Genomic DNA, 18118 nt, shown 5'->3' with positions numbered 1-18118 from the left:
TGTGGTCTATTTGATTAGTTCCATTTGAACCCGGAATTTTCCACGTTCCTTTATATATTATATTTTTTCTCCTAAAATGGGTACTCATTATCTTCATCTTGTTTTCAATTGCGAATGTGATTAATCTCTGTCCATTATCATTTGTATTCAAATGTTTACTTTCACCCCGTTATGTTTTTATATATATCTTCTCTTCCGACCTTTGCATTGGCGTCGCCTATAATAATTTTAGTATCTTGTCTGGGCATTTCTTCACACAATGACTCTAATTCTTCATAGAATTCATCTTTCACTTCTGTTGGAGCATGTATATTTATCAACGATATCATGTTGTCTTTTCCTTTAATTCTAATTGCACACATTCTGTCAGATTTTACTACGAATCGTTTTACCTGCTCCACGTCTTCATGTACCAGAAAACCCGCTCCAAAATTCCTATTATTGACTCCACTTGTATAAAACGTGTATGGGCTAATCTTTTCAACGTTGTTTCCAGTTAAATGTGTTTCCTGTATTGCTAAGATGTATATTTTATATTTTTTTAGTTCTTCTATTAGGTTAATTAATGCTCCCTCCTCGTATACTCCTCGAACATTCCATGTCGCAATATTTAGGTACATATTCTTATTTTTTTATTTTGCTATTTATGTTCAAACTCATTTTCCTGTTCATCGCTAGAGTCCGTTGGCATAATGGACCATCTTTTCCTTTTTCCACTACTACATGTCGTTTTTTGGGTCCATATTTCTAGAATTTTCTCGTTTGAAAGTACCATTTCCGGCCCATACCCAATTTATACCATCCACAGTTAGTTTTCTGTACCCTAGGTTTACATTTCTACCTTCAGCTCTTAATTCCTTGATTTTATTTACGATTTCCTGCCTCATGTGTCTTTCTTTTTCGGTCAGGTCATCATTGATGTAGATCTTTTCTCCAGTAGAAATCTAAGTTTGCTTTTTTCTTTCATTACCTTAATTTTTTCGCCATAATCCTTCATTTGTACCAGACATATATTGTGTTTGTGTGTTTCATCTGTTGCGTTTATTGGTAGACCCGTAATTACTATGTCTTTTCATCTGTTTTTCAATTCTTTCTACTTTGTTTTCAACCTGGGTTAATTTGTTTTTTGTTTCTTCCAATTCTTGATTTATCTTTATATTTTCTTTTTTCAGCGCTATCATCTCTTCTTTATATTCCTTATTTTCATTCCTGATTTCTTTCAGTTACTGAGAGCCAGTTACAATGTGTAAATCTTTAAACCTGAATTTCTTCGTTTAATCTTAAGTTAAAGACAGATTAGGTATCCTCTAGGGTTCATTTTTACGTTACCCCCTTTTATGCAATTGCTGTTGAAATATGCATACAGCAATGAAAATATTTTAAAAATACTAAATAAAAAAAAACAAAAATTTGTAACAGTCCACATTTATTTGATGGAAAACAAAAACAAATTATTATCTTTCAAGGTCCACGTCTTAAAATGTTGCCTAAGAATCTCCCACGAACGTATGTACTCCTTATTTAGAGACTTAACATCCACATAAGTTAAACTTCTATTATCACAGTTTTTTCTTAATTGAATCTTTTTTAAATCGCAAATTTCCATAAACTTCTTAAAAAGCTCAACTTTGCAAATCTTCAGACGACCAGCTTCGGTGTTAAGTTTCTTCTTGGTAACACCTTGGCGTTTACCTTCGACAGCTACTTCAAGCCTATAAAAGAAATATAATAATTTCAAATATATCAATAAATCTGTAAACAATTACTAAAAATTGTCCACTTTTCCAAGACATGTAAAAATCAACCTAAAACGAAACAACAAAAAAATAAGATGGAGAGGAAGGAATTTAACTGATCAATAGAGGTTCTGAAATATATTTTCAAATAAATTCCAATAACTAGACTTAAGTGTCAATAACTGGTGAAATTGACCCATTCTCAAAAAACAATTTATATAAAAAAATTCAGACGTTATTTGAATAAAAAGGCGTCAGTATTATAATCTAAAAATATTACCCAATCTGAAAGTGAAGATACAACTAACGATGTTTTGAAAGTTACCTAAAATATTTTGCCAATAACTGGATACTTTTCCCTATAACCACTAAACCACTATTGACATAAATCTCATTGAATTTTAATCGTAACATCCTGAAAAGATTCAATACATTCAGCTGTACATTTATTTGTTTCAGTAATTTTGCTTTTAGATCTGTATTGATTTTTTTTAATTCAATTTTAATTAGAAAAGTTTTGAATGTAAATGTTAAAATATAATTTTGAAATTATTTCCTTGTATGAAAAAGTGTTGGACAATTTGTATATAAATCTTATTACCTCTTTCCATCAACTGCACACCATGACACGCTAGAAGGACAAGCTTGCTTGTTTTCATCTTTGCCAAATTCAAAACTTAGAGAACTTTGACCCAAAATCATTTTGTTCCGTTTATAGGCACCCAACAAAGAGACATCTTCCAATCTATCATAGAATGCTCTTTCTAACGCTTGTTCACAGAATGGCGTGTTTCCGATTAAAGTGAAACTACTCAAATAAATAGGAGCGTCCAAAAGAATTCCTAATAGACTGCCCTGGATGCCAAGGTGTACCCATTTTGCCATTTTGTCGCTGCATGATACTGAAAGAGTTGGGTCGCCTCTACCTACAATATTCATCACATTAATATTCTATAAAAGTTATTATTATAAGACGTCATTAGATTATCATGAATAGATTTTGTCTTAGAATACGAAGGTCCGGTGTCATTCACGTGTCACATCAATTTTCACACGTTATTAAAAAACCTGACCACATTGTAAAAATGTTTAGAGGCACAAAAAATAGCAACCCCCTAATTTTGTAAAGTACAAGAAAATCAAGTAAAAGATATCGTCGTCTTTAGTGAAACGAAGAAGGGTGAAGACAAAAATATATAAAGGGAGACTATACCATTTCTATAGTGAAATCAAGAAATAAAAACGAGCAAAAGTTTGAGTTTTCATAGCAATCAGACAAACATATATGAAAAATATAAAGAACTGGTCTGCAGTAAACGACAGAATAACAATGGAATTAAAACAACGAGGAAAAGACCTGGTAATAATGGGTATATACGCTCCAACTGATCATGTCACCATAATGGACGTAAAAGAAAATCTTTGAAGAACTAGAAGAAGTAATAGGCACTTCTGAAAGTCGGAGATATATATTCTTACTGGATACTTTAAGGGACGAGTTGGAACGAAAAAGTGGAGTGCAGTGCAGCATTATAAACGTACATCAAATGGACAAATATACGTGGGAACAAAGAACAAAGGGTATAAAATCTATCATTGATTACTGCTTAACCAGAAAACATTCACAAACCAAAATTGTGGACGTCAATGTGAAAAGGGGAGAAGGATCAGATCAGATCATGATTTACTTACAACTGTAGCTCTCATAAAAGATAACTGTACAAAAAAAGGGGATGGAAAAATAAACCCTTACTCGACTCTTACTTATTTACAACGATAAACATATGTACAAAAGATACAGCTATATATACAATAAACAGGTAACGATAACAAAAAAAGAATACTGGAAAAGAACATGTCGTGAGACCGATGGCTAATTAGTGAGCTCCAAATATAAAGCACCATGGAAAACAGTAAAGACTTTAAAAACAAATCGAAACGAAAATATAAAGATAACGCAATTGGACAAGAATCGTGGAGAAACTATTGAGATTTATTAACAGAAGAAAGAGTATAATTTAATAATGTTAATTACGAATTACGACCTTCAGAATAAGTGTGATTCAGTAACAAAAGAAGAAATAAAAAAAAAACACTATCGAGAATGAAAAATAATAAATTACCTTGTTTTGGAATGGAATTATTTAAATTCTCGCCAGAGAGTTAATGTGAGTCTATTAAACTACCTTTACGTTTTACATTTTAATTGAAGAACAACATGGTTTCCTTTCTGGTAGATCACCTACGACAAATCTTTTATTTTTTACACAATATATTCCTGATGCTTTGGAGAGTAAACTCTAAGTAGATGATGGTTACACAATATTTTTCAGAGTGCTTGACACTAAATCATAAGTTGTGTAACAAGCTAAAAGCTATCGGATCTACAGGCAAGCTGGTTGTGCAGCTATCTTATAGATAGGGTACAATTTGTCAAGATTAAAAATTTTCAATCTCGTGAGATTTTAGTACAATTAGGAGTAAGTACCATAAGGATGCCATTTAAAGCAATATCTGTTTAATATATTCGTCACTGACATTAAATCTCAATTAACCATTTCAACCAGCTACGACAAAAAACAGGAGTGGCTGATGCAGTAGAGAGAGTAGCAACACTGAAATGGAACTGGGCAGGTCACGTGGCTCGAATGATAGATAATAGATGGACAAAGCGGATACTGGAATGGAGATCAAGAGATGATGCCTACCGAAGCAGAGGTTGTCCACCAACACGTTGGACTGACGATCTAAAACGTTGCCATATGAATTGGATGCAAGAGGCACAAGATCGAAATAGATGGAAAATTATGAGGGAGATCTATGTCCAGCAGTGGACAAGCGAAGATTGAATGATGAACCATTTCAAGTTTCTATGATTTTTTGATGATCTAAAAATTTATAGAATTGTCAAATCTGTCTCAGATTGTGAGAAAATTCAAATTGATCTAGATCATATTATGGAGTGGTGTGACCAGAATAGAAGTGTCATTTCATAAGATTCTCTAGAAGAATTAATAGCTTCTCTTATAATTACAAATTTGCTGATAAACCAGTTAAATGTGTATCAAATGTAAGAAATCCAGGTGTTCGATTAGATTCTAGACTGAATTTCTTATCTTATTATGAGTATGTGAATAACCAGGCATTTAAAATTTTAGGCTTCATTATTAGAATTTCTAGATGTTTGCATGACGTTAAGTATATTAGATTGATTTATATTTCTCTGGTTGAATCTCTTCCTCAATACTGTTTGGTTGTTTGGTCACCTACATATTATCACATACATATTTCTAATCTTGAAAGAGTCCATAAGAATTTTATTAGATATTAAAGTTTTCAACTACACATGTCTTTAAGAAAATGTTGGGATAAGAAAACTGGGATAAGAAACACATTTAACCTTCCTCAATTGTTACTGAGGTGAACCCAAGGTAATATTCTTTTTCTGCATAAATTACCCAATTCCAAGACTGACTGCAATAATCTGTTATCTTTAATCGATGTAATGTTCCTTCCTGGTTTACTTGATTAGTTGAAAATTTTACGGTTAAGTTTAATAGGTGTAATTTTGGTAAACATCCTTCATTGAAGAGAATATTCGCCACTTTTGTTTAACTTATATTTTGAAGAAATTTTCAAAAACACGCTCAATAATATCAAAGCGGAAATTACCGATCACGGAAAATTAATTAGCACAAAAAAGTCAGCTGAAAATAAAAGAGGAATTAGAAAATACAAAGCAACATCCAAATGAGGTGGAAAATAGATAAGAAAGGATCGAAAAGGAATTGACAAGAAACAATATTGTAGTAACTGGATGAAGATTGATACAGATAAGGAGAAAATAAAAGAAGATATGACCAATTTCATAAAAATATGTCTAAAGGAAAAAGTAAATATAGAAAGAGCAATAAAACTAGGGCAGAAAACTTGTTTACTACAAATAAAAGAACACGTGGAAAAAATAAATTATGCAAAGAAACAGTCAGCTGAAAAAGCTTAAGGGTGAAAAGGTATTCATAAATGATGATCTAACAACCAAAGAAAAAGTAATGAAAAAAGATATATCCGAAAATGTAAAGAATTCTAGGAAAATGGTAAAACGGTAAAATTATGTTTTAAAAAGATCATATTAGACAGACAGGAATGGAGTTGGGAACAGAAAGGCATTTTTAAAAATATTGGGATGCAAAAAACGGGAAGTAGCGGAAAAGGAACAGAAATCAGAAAAAATGAGACAATTATTGGCAAAAAACAAAGAGTAAGATAAAGGGAAAACTGACACAACTCTGACAATGACAACGGGCACAAATAAATTGCAAGAAATAAAGCCTAAAACAAATATGACTCATCAAGCAAGAAAAAAATGAGCATACCATTTGGAAAATTGGAGCTTGGAACATAAAGAGCATAAATGGTTAAGAAATAGAACAAGTAGAGGAGTTTGAGGTTGCAGAATTAAGTACACTAGCAATATCAGAGACCAAGAAAAAAGGACAAGGACGGTACACTACGGTTATATAATACATAATTAAGTTATATAATACATAAAACATAAAAGACTGGAACAGCAGACATACTTCAGGAAAGCATGGTCAGAGAGAATATTGAGGTAGTATACATAATGAGGTAGTCATAATAAAACTATTATAGTAGTATATGGACCAAAGAAGATGATAACGCACAAAGCAAAGATAAATTTTTAAAAGAAAAAGTTAACGTTTGCAATAGAATCCACAAGATGAGAAATATACATTGCATGAGATTTCAACATAGAATAGGAATAAAAGTCGAAACATACACTAGACATATAAGACCATTTAGAAAAAGAAGAGAAATGACCAGCAATAACAATGGAAGGAGATTGCTAGAATTTTTCACTGTCACTGTCAACAATATGACAATAACTAATATATTTTTTAAACACAGGGAAAACAGCATGTATTCTAGAGAAGTAAAAAGTCGAGATAAAAAAAATCCATAATTGACTATATTGTAGCATTTTAAAATTCCTTGGTATATATCGAAATCCCCTCGTATATGTATTTTCAATCCTCTTTGCGTCGTCGAGTTGATATAAACCATTTTAGAGTTTGTTTATATTTCACAGACGCATATTCCTCGGTATTTTCTTTGATCGAAGCCGCTTTTGGGATATTTTGCGTTCCCGTTCCAGTCTAAGTGTATTGTTTATACCAAGTTAAGCGAATGAATTTAAAAGATAATAATTGCTCACTCTCGCTGAAGTCATTGTCAGGGGCAGTGCTTACAGTGTTTACATGTTTCATCGAATTTGTAATGTTTTCTGTTTTTCGTCCTTTTTTCATGGGAAAATGTGTAGCAGTGTGATGTTAATAGTTACAGTTTAAAGTTGTAAGTGATGTTGAAAAGAGTAACGAGAGTGCGCAGACGTCGGTATGTAGTGTGGAGAAGCCAGCAAAATTTGTGAGAAAACGTGAATATACTCACTGAAGTAATATGTCTGGTAAAGTAAGAGTAATCACTGTTTTTGCTCTATGCCGTATCTGATCTGAGATATTTGTTAAACGGCGTGTACAACAAATTTAAAATATAACCACGTTGGTTCCAGTTTTTTAAGAAGCCCAGTCTGAAGTTGTATCCAGTGCCGCCCATTTCAACCTCAATCCTAAATGTCTTAAGAAGCGTTTCAGCATAATAATTCACAGGGAAGATGTAGTTTTTTTGTTCCAGTGGCAGAAATTTTAGTAGGTCCAGTTTCCGATTCCAGAAATCAATCTAAAGAAATTTTAGTGAAATCAAGGTAACTCGTTTGTGTTGATTTTTAAAAAGAAAAAGAAACATTTTCATTAATAATTGCTTTCATAAGAGTTTGTAAAAAAATTGTAATAATTAGAATTATTATGTGTTAGGGCGTGGCCATAGATGTCATAATTATTCTCAGTTTTAAATTTCAAGTATTGACATCTGACAGCTACTTTTATTTTTTTGACATTAGTTTGTTTTGTTTTTAGAAAAAGGTTAACCTATATGAATAGTCTCATTTTAAAGATATTTCTTTATTTGTAATAATTTATTTCTGCCACAGTTTATGACCCTGTAACAAAATTTGGTAAGTTTTGTAGCAATTCCCACTTGTAAACGAATGTTGTAAACGGATAGGATATGTTATTTTGGTATAAATATTTGTAACTACTTATATAGTAATTATTTTTGAATTATCTGTATTTGTAACTGTTTGTGGTGAGACAGTAATAAATGTTTAATTTATTTCTATGAACTATTTTGTCTATTTATTTTAAAAAAGTCTCCTAACCTCTTTTTTGTGTTTTTTAGGACGGAGGAACCTTTTCTTTCCTCCAGCAGAAAGTTTCCTCGAAGCGGCGTCCCATTTCAAATAGCTAGAGGGAACTCTTGTGTTTTGTTTGTCTGTTTGTTCCAGGAGATTTATCTAAGTACCCCTTTGTTTCATTTTTTGTAGTTTTCCCAATCCAATCCCCTATTTCATTCACTTATCCACGACTCCAGCTCTCCAAATAAACCCTGAGCGCCGTTCGCAGAAGTTTTGATTTGTTTTGCTTGCCCTATCTCTGCCCCAATAATTTCTGTCCCCAGTTTTCAACCCCCCATACTAATACCCTATGTGGTAGGCAAAATATTTCGTTACAATATAATAGTTGAAAGCAATGATAGAAGAAAAGTAATGGATACAAAAGTACACAGAAGACCCAAAATAGGCACTAACTATTACATGGTAGTAACAAACATATGCGAAGAAATAAAAAAGAAGAAAAAGACTAGTACAGAAAAGGAAAAACTAATTATAAGAGACGATGAAAAAGTATAAGCTAAGAAATAAAGAAATAAAATACAATAATGATATAAATAACCTATGGAACAACTACAAGGACCTGCTACTGGGTGTAGCTAAGGAAGTATGCGGAACAAGTAAAAAAGACTTAACAGAGAAACAGACAGCATGGTGGTGCGAAGAAATAAAAAAGCAAGTAAAAGTGAAGAAAAATGCGTGGAAACAATATCTAAAAGACAAAAAAAATGAGAACTACAATAAATATAAAAATGAAAGAAAAAAGGTAAAAATATAATAACAGCAAAGACAGACAATTGGGAAAAATTCTGGGAGAGAATGGAAGAAGTAAAAGTAACCAAAACTATTCTACAGAACCCTGAAGATGATAAGTACACAAAAAAAAACATGAAATATATAGCATTACAAATAAAAAAGAGGAATTAATAACAGAATCAAAAGAAATAGCTAAAAGATAGAAACAACACTTTGAAGAACTGCTAACGGGTATAAACAAAGACAACATTAACCCTTTCGGTCACGCTTTTTTTTAGTGTAATGAAATATATTTTGTTAATAATTCCAAATTATTCCCAGTTATGGTACTCTTTTGTAAGGTAATGCCTTTTGGTAGGAATATTAGCATTTTTTTTTAATAAAATAGGGCCCGTTTTTGATGTTGTTAATTGACGAAATTGTGACTAACTGTAATATTTACTTAAACGAAGTTAAAATTCTTGTGTCGTCAATTGACGACACAGTGACTGAAGGGGTTAATGAAAAACAAAATAATATATTGGAAGATAACACAGAAAACTTAATAATAAACGAGGAAGAACTATAAGGAGCACTAAAAACGTTTGAAGTATGGAAAAGCTACTGGAGTGGATAGAATAACAACGGAAATTATAAAAATTATGGGTAAAAATGGAGAACAAATATTCCTAAAAATAATAAATAAAATATGGAAAAATGGAGATATACCGAATGATTGAAAAGTGTCACTAATATTACCCGTATAAAAAAAGGAGATAAGAGAGAATGTAATAACTACAGAGGATTGACATTGATATGTACAGCTGGTTCCTAAAAAACTGATACGACTCTTAATAAGATTTGATCATTTTGAGCAGTATATTTGATTGGTCAGACATTATTTATATTTATTATGACAAACAAATAATAAAATAAACAAACAAACAACAAACAATTGATTACATAATGTTTGGGAAAGTATATACTATTTATTTCTTATTTTTACATTTAATATTTTTCATCGAATTTGTAATGTTTTCTGTTTTTCGTCCTTTTTTCATGGGAAAATGTGTAGCAGTGTGATGTTAATAGTTACAGTTTAAAGTTGTAAGTGATGTTGAAAAGAGTAACGAGAGTGCGCAGACGTCGGTATGTAGTGTGGAGAAGCCAGCAAAATTTGTGAGAAAACGTGAATATACTCACTGAAGTAATATGTCTGGTAAAGTAAGAGTAATCACTGTTTTTGCTCTATGCCGTATCTGATCTGAGATATTTGTTAAACGGCGTGTACAACAAATTTAAAATATAACCACGTTGGTTCCAGTTTTTTAAGAAGCCCAGTCTGAAGTTGTATCCAGTGCCGCCCATTTCAACCTCAATCCTAAATGTCTTAAGAAGCGTTTCAGCATAATAATTCACAGGGAAGATGTAGTTTTTTTGTTCCAGTGGCAGAAATTTTAGTAGGTCCAGTTTCCGATTCCAGAAATCAATCTAAAGAAATTTTAGTGAAATCAAGGTAACTCGTTTGTGTTGATTTTTAAAAAGAAAAAGAAACATTTTCATTAATAATTGCTTTCATAAGAGTTTGTAAAAAAATTGTAATAATTAGAATTATTATGTGTTAGGGCGTGGCCATAGATGTCATAATTATTCTCAGTTTTAAATTTCAAGTATTGACATCTGACAGCTACTTTTATTTTTTTGACATTAGTTTGTTTTGTTTTTAGAAAAAGGTTAACCTATATGAATAGTCTCATTTTAAAGATATTTCTTTATTTGTAATAATTTATTTCTGCCACAGTTTATGACCCTGTAACAAAATTTGGTAAGTTTTGTAGCAATTCCCACTTGTAAACGAATGTTGTAAACGGATAGGATATGTTATTTTGGTATAAATATTTGTAACTACTTATATAGTAATTATTTTTGAATTATCTGTATTTGTAACTGTTTGTGGTGAGACAGTAATAAATGTTTAATTTATTTCTATGAACTATTTTGTCTATTTATTTTAAAAAAGTCTCCTAACCTCTTTTTTGTGTTTTTTAGGACGGAGGAACCTTTTCTTTCCTCCAGCAGAAAGTTTCCTCGAAGCGGCGTCCCATTTCAAATAGCTAGAGGGAACTCTTGTGTTTTGTTTGTCTGTTTGTTCCAGGAGATTTATCTAAGTACCCCTTTGTTTCATTTTTTGTAGTTTTCCCAATCCAATCCCCTATTTCATTCACTTATCCACGACTCCAGCTCTCCAAATAAACCCTGAGCGCCGTTCGCAGAAGTTTTGATTTGTTTTGCTTGCCCTATCTCTGCCCCAATAATTTCTGTCCCCAGTTTTCAACCCCCCATACTAATACCCTATGTGGTAGGCAAAATATTTCGTTACAATATAATAGTTGAAAGCAATGATAGAAGAAAAGTAATGGATACAAAAGTACACAGAAGACCCAAAATAGGCACTAACTATTACATGGTAGTAACAAACATATGCGAAGAAATAAAAAAGAAGAAAAAGACTAGTACAGAAAAGGAAAAACTAATTATAAGAGACGATGAAAAAGTATAAGCTAAGAAATAAAGAAATAAAATACAATAATGATATAAATAACCTATGGAACAACTACAAGGACCTGCTACTGGGTGTAGCTAAGGAAGTATGCGGAACAAGTAAAAAAGACTTAACAGAGAAACAGACAGCATGGTGGTGCGAAGAAATAAAAAAGCAAGTAAAAGTGAAGAAAAATGCGTGGAAACAATATCTAAAAGACAAAAAAAATGAGAACTACAATAAATATAAAAATGAAAGAAAAAAGGTAAAAATATAATAACAGCAAAGACAGACAATTGGGAAAAATTCTGGGAGAGAATGGAAGAAGTAAAAGTAACCAAAACTATTCTACAGAACCCTGAAGATGATAAGTACACAAAAAAAAACATGAAATATATAGCATTACAAATAAAAAAGAGGAATTAATAACAGAATCAAAAGAAATAGCTAAAAGATAGAAACAACACTTTGAAGAACTGCTAACGGGTATAAACAAAGACAACATTAATGAAAAACAAAATAATATATTGGAAGATAACACAGAAAACTTAATAATAAACGAGGAAGAACTATAAGGAGCACTAAAAACGTTTGAAGTATGGAAAAGCTACTGGAGTGGATAGAATAACAACGGAAATTATAAAAATTATGGGTAAAAATGGAGAACAAATATTCCTAAAAATAATAAATAAAATATGGAAAAATGGAGATATACCGAATGATTGAAAAGTGTCACTAATATTACCCGTATAAAAAAAGGAGATAAGAGAGAATGTAATAACTACAGAGGATTGACATTGATATGTACAGCTGGTTCCTAAAAAACTGATACGACTCTTAATAAGATTTGATCATTTTGAGCAGTATATTTGATTGGTCAGACATTATTTATATTTATTATGACAAACAAATAATAAAATAAACAAACAAACAACAAACAATTGATTACATAATGTTTGGGAAAGTATATACTATTTATTTCTTATTTTTACATTTAATATTTTTCTGTTACGGTACTGTAATGTGATCTAATTCAATACTGTATCCTAACGACTTTGGTAAAATATATTGTTTCCTGTTATTTCGTAAATTTACTAAACTGTCTATCTCATCTATTATGTTTTAAGTACGGAGAATTTGACTTCCTTTGTATTCTGTGTCACAAATATGCACATAAGTGTACGGTTTCGTATTACGGTCTCAATTAACTTAAATTATCGCCACTCAAAATCGCAATACAATAGAGTGATTTATGGGTTTGCCCTCTTGCTACCGACCATCTCGAAGCGTGGTCAGAGGGTGGTTTCTGAAGATTTCAAGACGACACTTCATCTCAAGACAGCGAACCAAACGGACCTAGTGTGTGTGATAGGTTTTCGCCATCGAGCGTCGAGGGTAAGTCTATATTCTTTGTACAAACATCAATAATGAGTAAGACCAGTTAATTTCCTAATTTATTGACAGTTATATTTGCTATTTTTCGCTAATTGATTTACAAACAAAATATCGCATTTTTACTTTATAATTATTTATCTATTGTCATTTAACCAGCGACCTCTTAAGTTTTATACAAAACACATAATATGTTAATTCAAAAATTGTAATCATTATTAAGGTCTAAATTTTGATTCCTACATTTTATAAATAGTAAATAAATGACAGTATTTACATAAAATAGGGTTGTTGTTATTATTTTTATTATTATTAAGGTATAAAATTCAACAACATATTAAAACCAGAATTGTAACCAAATTAAAAGATAACTGGGCACTATCAGAGGCAGCAAAACATATTTTAACATAAGCAGAACCACAGTTTTTCTATTAATAAAAAATGGAGGAAACAAGAAACTCTCGAAACAAAGTGAGGGTCTGGAAAACCAAAACTATACTAAATTTAGGTATGTAAAAATAAAATTATTATTTTATAATATCTCCATCAGCATTGATAACAGCTTGTAGTCTTCGGTCCATCTGCGTGAAAGAAATTATGAAATTGTCTACTTCAGAGAGCTCTTCCCAAACCTGTTGTATACCTTGCTACAGCTCTTCAGCATGTTGAGGTATAAAATTACGCTGATACAACAGTTTTATAATAACCCCCCACACATTCTCGATTGGATTTAAATCTGGACTGTGGCTGGGCTATGGTAAGGTTTCGATGTTGTTATTCTGGAGCCACTGGTTTATTATATCAGCAGTGTGAGCAGGACAATTATCTTGTTGGAGGATAAAATTATTTTCTGGATACAACTGTTCCACACTGGGAAACATGATGTTTTCTAGAATATTCAGATAAGTCTGCCCAACAAACCTGCCATCAATACGCCATACCATTCCCATTCCTCTAGATGAAATCCATCCCCATACATTGGCGCTAAAATGACCTGCTCGATATCTATCAACATATAGAGGATTAAATCTATTATTATCTGGTCTATACACCCCAATTTTGCCCTTTTAGAAGATTGAAAAATAATTTTATCTGTAAATATTACCTTGTCCCAAAAATCTTGATTTTGTAGCTGATGGTTTAAAGCAAATATAAGTCTTGATTGCTTCTGTTGTGGTGTAAGAGCTTGTTTTTTTCTTGCAGTTCGGTACCTTAGATGTGATGCTTTAATTTTATGCCAAGTTGTTGTCTTTCTTCCCGGAAACTGTAACATAATTCTTGCAGTTTTCGCATCTTCAAAAAGATTCTCTTCTAATCTCTCCAAAAGCGTACAATCTTCATGAGCGGTAGATATTTTTGGTCTTCCAGAACCTTGCTTTCTTTCTAGAGTTTCTTGTTCTCTCCATCTTTTATTAATATTAAAAACTGTTGTTCTGCTTATTTTAAAATGGTTCTCTACGGCAGATAGTGACCAACCATCTTCTAATTTCATTACAATTCTTGCTTTTAGTTATTTGCTAGCATGTTAAGCCATTTTTTGAGGTTGAACAGAAGTTATTTGACAAATTTTAAGATTTGGCAGTGACAGTGACATTATGTAAATAATAAGTAATTATCCTTCAAAACACTGCTCAATTTTCTACAAAATACGCTTTAAGAGTCATATCAGTTTTTTTAGGAACCAAGCTGTACATTTATGAAACTCTTGGAAAAAATATTAAACAAACAATTAAGAACAACGATAGAACACACACTAGAAGGAGCACAAAGTAGATTTAGAAGTGGTAGGAATATAAAGGATCATATTTTTACTTTAAAACAAGTAACACACAAAGCGCTGCAAGAGAAAAAGAAAATATACTTAGCATTCCTTGATATAGAAAAAGCCTTCAATAAAGTACCAAGACAGAAACTATGGAAAAAATTAAGAGAAAAAAGAATGGACAACATGTTAATAAGAATAATACAGAAAATATGCAATGAGAATAACAATGCTGTAATTAGTAATAATACATCAGATATATTTACAATCTTTTGGTATTTGGCTCTCACTCCATGCCCTATTACATACTTTTGTTAGCAGTTCAATGCTCTTGTCGCTCATGTTTTTAAGCATTTCTGCTGTGATTTTATCAAATCCAGACGCCTTACCTTTCTTAAGCTTTTGTATGATTTTTTTTTGTTTCTGCTAGTTATTTCGTCTGAAATTTGGTGTTCTTGCTCTACCTCTTCTGGTTCTTCTGTGATAATGTCTACATCTTTTTGGATATTCAGTAGATCCTCGAAATATTGCTTCCATCTATCTAGAATGTGGTCATTGTCATGCAGTAAGTGTCCTTCTTTGTCCCTTATTTGCTTTGGTGTTTGTGGAGGTTTTTCGGTTCTTAAATTCTTCAGGGTTTTAAAGAATAACTTTTCGTTGAGTGGTAATATTCTTCCATCTTGTTTCCGAATTCTTCCCAACTTTTCAGTTTCGCTGCTAGTACCATATCTTTGACTTTGATTATTTGCAGTTTATATATTTGGTAGTTGTCTGCGGTTCCGTTCCTTAAATAATTTTTCCAAGCTATCTTCTTGGACTTCACTTCTGCTTTCATTTCATTGTTCCACCAGTTTGTACACTTTTTGCTTCTGTTATTTCTTGTTAATCCGCATGCTTGTTTACCACCGTTTAGGAGTGCTTCTTTCAGTATTTGCCAATTTTGGTATAAGTCAGTTATGTTCAGCATGCTCTGTTAGGTAGTTTTTAACATGGTTTTCAAACTTGTTTGCTGTCTTCTTGTCCGCTAGCTTATGTGACCTGATTACTTCTATAGTGGGTGTATCATGAGCTTGTCTTGTTTTCTTGGTCTCTTTCGTTATTGATTCTAGTCGCACTTCCAAGCTGGTCCTAGCTACAACTAGATAGTGGTCACTATATATTTCAGCTCCTCGTTTTACTCTTATGTCTTTAATACATTGCCTCGATGATCTATTTACTAACACATAGTCTATGATGGATCTTTAGAATTCTCTTGTATATTTATGTATATCTTTGTGTTTCAAAAAATGTGTTCATTATTATTAAATTGTTTTCTCTGCATATATCAATAATACATTTCCCATTGTCATTTTTTATTTCTCCATATGGTCCTAATACATCTTGGGTATGTTCATCTCTTACACCCACTCGACCATTTAGATCCCCTAGTACTATAGTATTGCCTTCTAAACTGTCTATTATTTCTGAGGCCTTATCCCAGAATAGGTCTTTGCTAGCTGCTCTTTCGTCATCATTTATTGGTTAATAAATGATATCATAACATAATTTGAGTTCCTCAGTTACCAGTCTTATCTTTAGAATTCTTTCGGAAATGCATTCCCATCTTGAATATTCTTTATTAGGTTACTGTGTATTAGGCAGCCAACCCCTTCTTTTGCCCTTTCGCCAAGTAACACTCCACTGGTGATGAGGAAGTGTCCATTTTCTAAAAACTGTGTGTTTTTTCCTTCTTTTTGGTCTCTGTTATACCCAGTAAGTCTATTTGCTTTTTCTCAAATTCTTCAGCAAGTTTGACTTCTTTGCTGTTGAGACCTCTGACCATGTTGCTAATGTCCGTCCTTTGGGCTTTAGCACTGCTCCGTTATTATGGGCCGTGTCATTAAGCTCTTTCTTGTTTAATGTGGGTTTTACATAGTTACTGTTTATATTCTCGCTCGTTGCTGACTGCATTTTTATGGGTTTACCCTTTCTTGTCTCTCGTTGCTCACGTCCTTGGTCATTATTTATGGATCTATCTTTGTCTTTACTACCTATTCTATAACTACTCATGTCCATTGGCATTGCCTGGTTTGTCATAGAATTTCCGGCACATTTTTTTATTAGTGTTTTGTCCCCATTTTGACTAGTTTATTCTCTTTGTTGTCCCATTTCCAGCCGACCTTGTTGATCCATATTTTATTTCCACCAAGTCTTACATCCTTTCCTCTCTCCCTTTCTTCTTGCGCAAGTTTTCTAATTGTTTTCTGAATTTCTCTCTCTTTATTCGTAGTATCATCATTGATGTATACCTACTTTTCCTTCTTCAACATGTCTTAGTTTAGATTTATTTTTCATAACCTTTACCTTCTCTTCATGCTCTGATAATTCAATCAGACAGGTTTTCTCTCAAAGTTTATGTGCATTTTTAATTTTAACAATATATCTTCAAATTGTGTTTAATGAAGTTGCTCATTCCCTCTTTTAAGATGGTTTGATTGTATGTTTCAATTGCTAGTTCACTCATGACTACATTGATTTTTCTTCTTTGTTTTTCCATGAATTAAATAGTTTCCTTGACTAGTCTCAGTTATAATAAATAAATACCTCAATAATGACAACTTCAGATAAAAATATTATATAAAATTTATGATCACGATGTAACATATTATATAATATATTTACATAAAGTGAGTATATAAAGTGAAGACTTCAATTGGAATAAATTTAACACTTTTTTTATTTAACTATTTAAAAAAAATCTTATTCAAATCTAAATGTCCCCAGTTCTGAAACTGTTTTCTTGTAGCACATATAAGTTAAATATTATATTTATATATAATTAAGCCACAATTAATTGTAACGAAAATTACATTTTATATTTGTTCTTGATGTTTCAACTTTCACCAGAAATCATTTTCAAAAAATTTAATTATGGCTCAACTCCATATAAGTAAATATAATATTTAACTAAATATCCTCACTAGATATAATTGTTACAATATTTAAAAAATATATATTCTTACCTGGTTTTGTTCTTACAACTCCAGTAATATGGTAATCAATCCCAGGTAATTTGGCATCTACTTTTGAACCTCCAACACATTTGGCTCCTGTCCTAAATATATCTCCAGGCTCCAACTTAACTTTTTTGTGAGGTGGTTCTTTTCCTTCCCCTTCTGTGTCTTTCTTAATTATGTCACCAAAGTCGATAGTTGTTTGCATTGGAAATATCGCAGCATCTCCACAAGGTATCAATGTTGTGAAAAAATGAAATTTTACTTCTGGATTTAAAAAGAATTTATTAGATATTTGTTTAAATTCCATAATATTTGAAATTGCACTCATCTGATCATAAATATATCTAACAAATGATCTTCTACAAATAACTTCTGCATGAGAATCATTTAGTATATCCCCATTACTAGACATCTTTGATTTCCCTATGCATTTAGATCCTGTGCCAAGAGCTACAACTGTCAATTCATTATTAAACTCTTGTACTATACAGGACAATACAGTCCACTCTGTACTATTAGGTTTTCCAGATTTAGGCAACATTTTAAAACTGTTTATGCTAATCTTAGCTATTTTGTTGTGAAATTGTTTGTCATACATTTTTATTTTTATAAAAAGTTAGAATAAATATAAAGTATAAAACTATGTTA

The 18118-nt window shown here is 31.7% G+C and overlaps 1 protein-coding gene across 1 annotated transcript; it reads right to left on the bottom strand.

Moving 5' to 3' along the window:
* Positions 1-1407: 1407 nt before the first annotated feature.
* Positions 1408-18068, bottom strand: Adat1 (Adenosine deaminase, tRNA-specific 1). Its single transcript, XM_072543679.1, has 3 exons — positions 17477-18068; positions 2338-2662; positions 1408-1712 (listed from the first exon to the last, which is right to left on the bottom strand). Exons 1-3 carry the CDS (start codon positions 18066-18068, stop codon positions 1427-1429), a joined length of 1203 nt encoding a protein of 400 aa, XP_072399780.1. The 3' UTR covers positions 1408-1426.
* Positions 18069-18118: the final 50 nt, after the last annotated feature.

This window comes from Diabrotica undecimpunctata, chromosome 9, assembly GCF_040954645.1.
Source record: "Diabrotica undecimpunctata isolate CICGRU chromosome 9, icDiaUnde3, whole genome shotgun sequence".
NCBI lineage: Eukaryota > Metazoa > Arthropoda > Insecta > Coleoptera > Chrysomelidae > Diabrotica > Diabrotica undecimpunctata.
The sequence above is the reverse complement of the archived record's forward strand: the minus strand, read 5'-3'. Positions and strand labels throughout refer to the sequence as shown.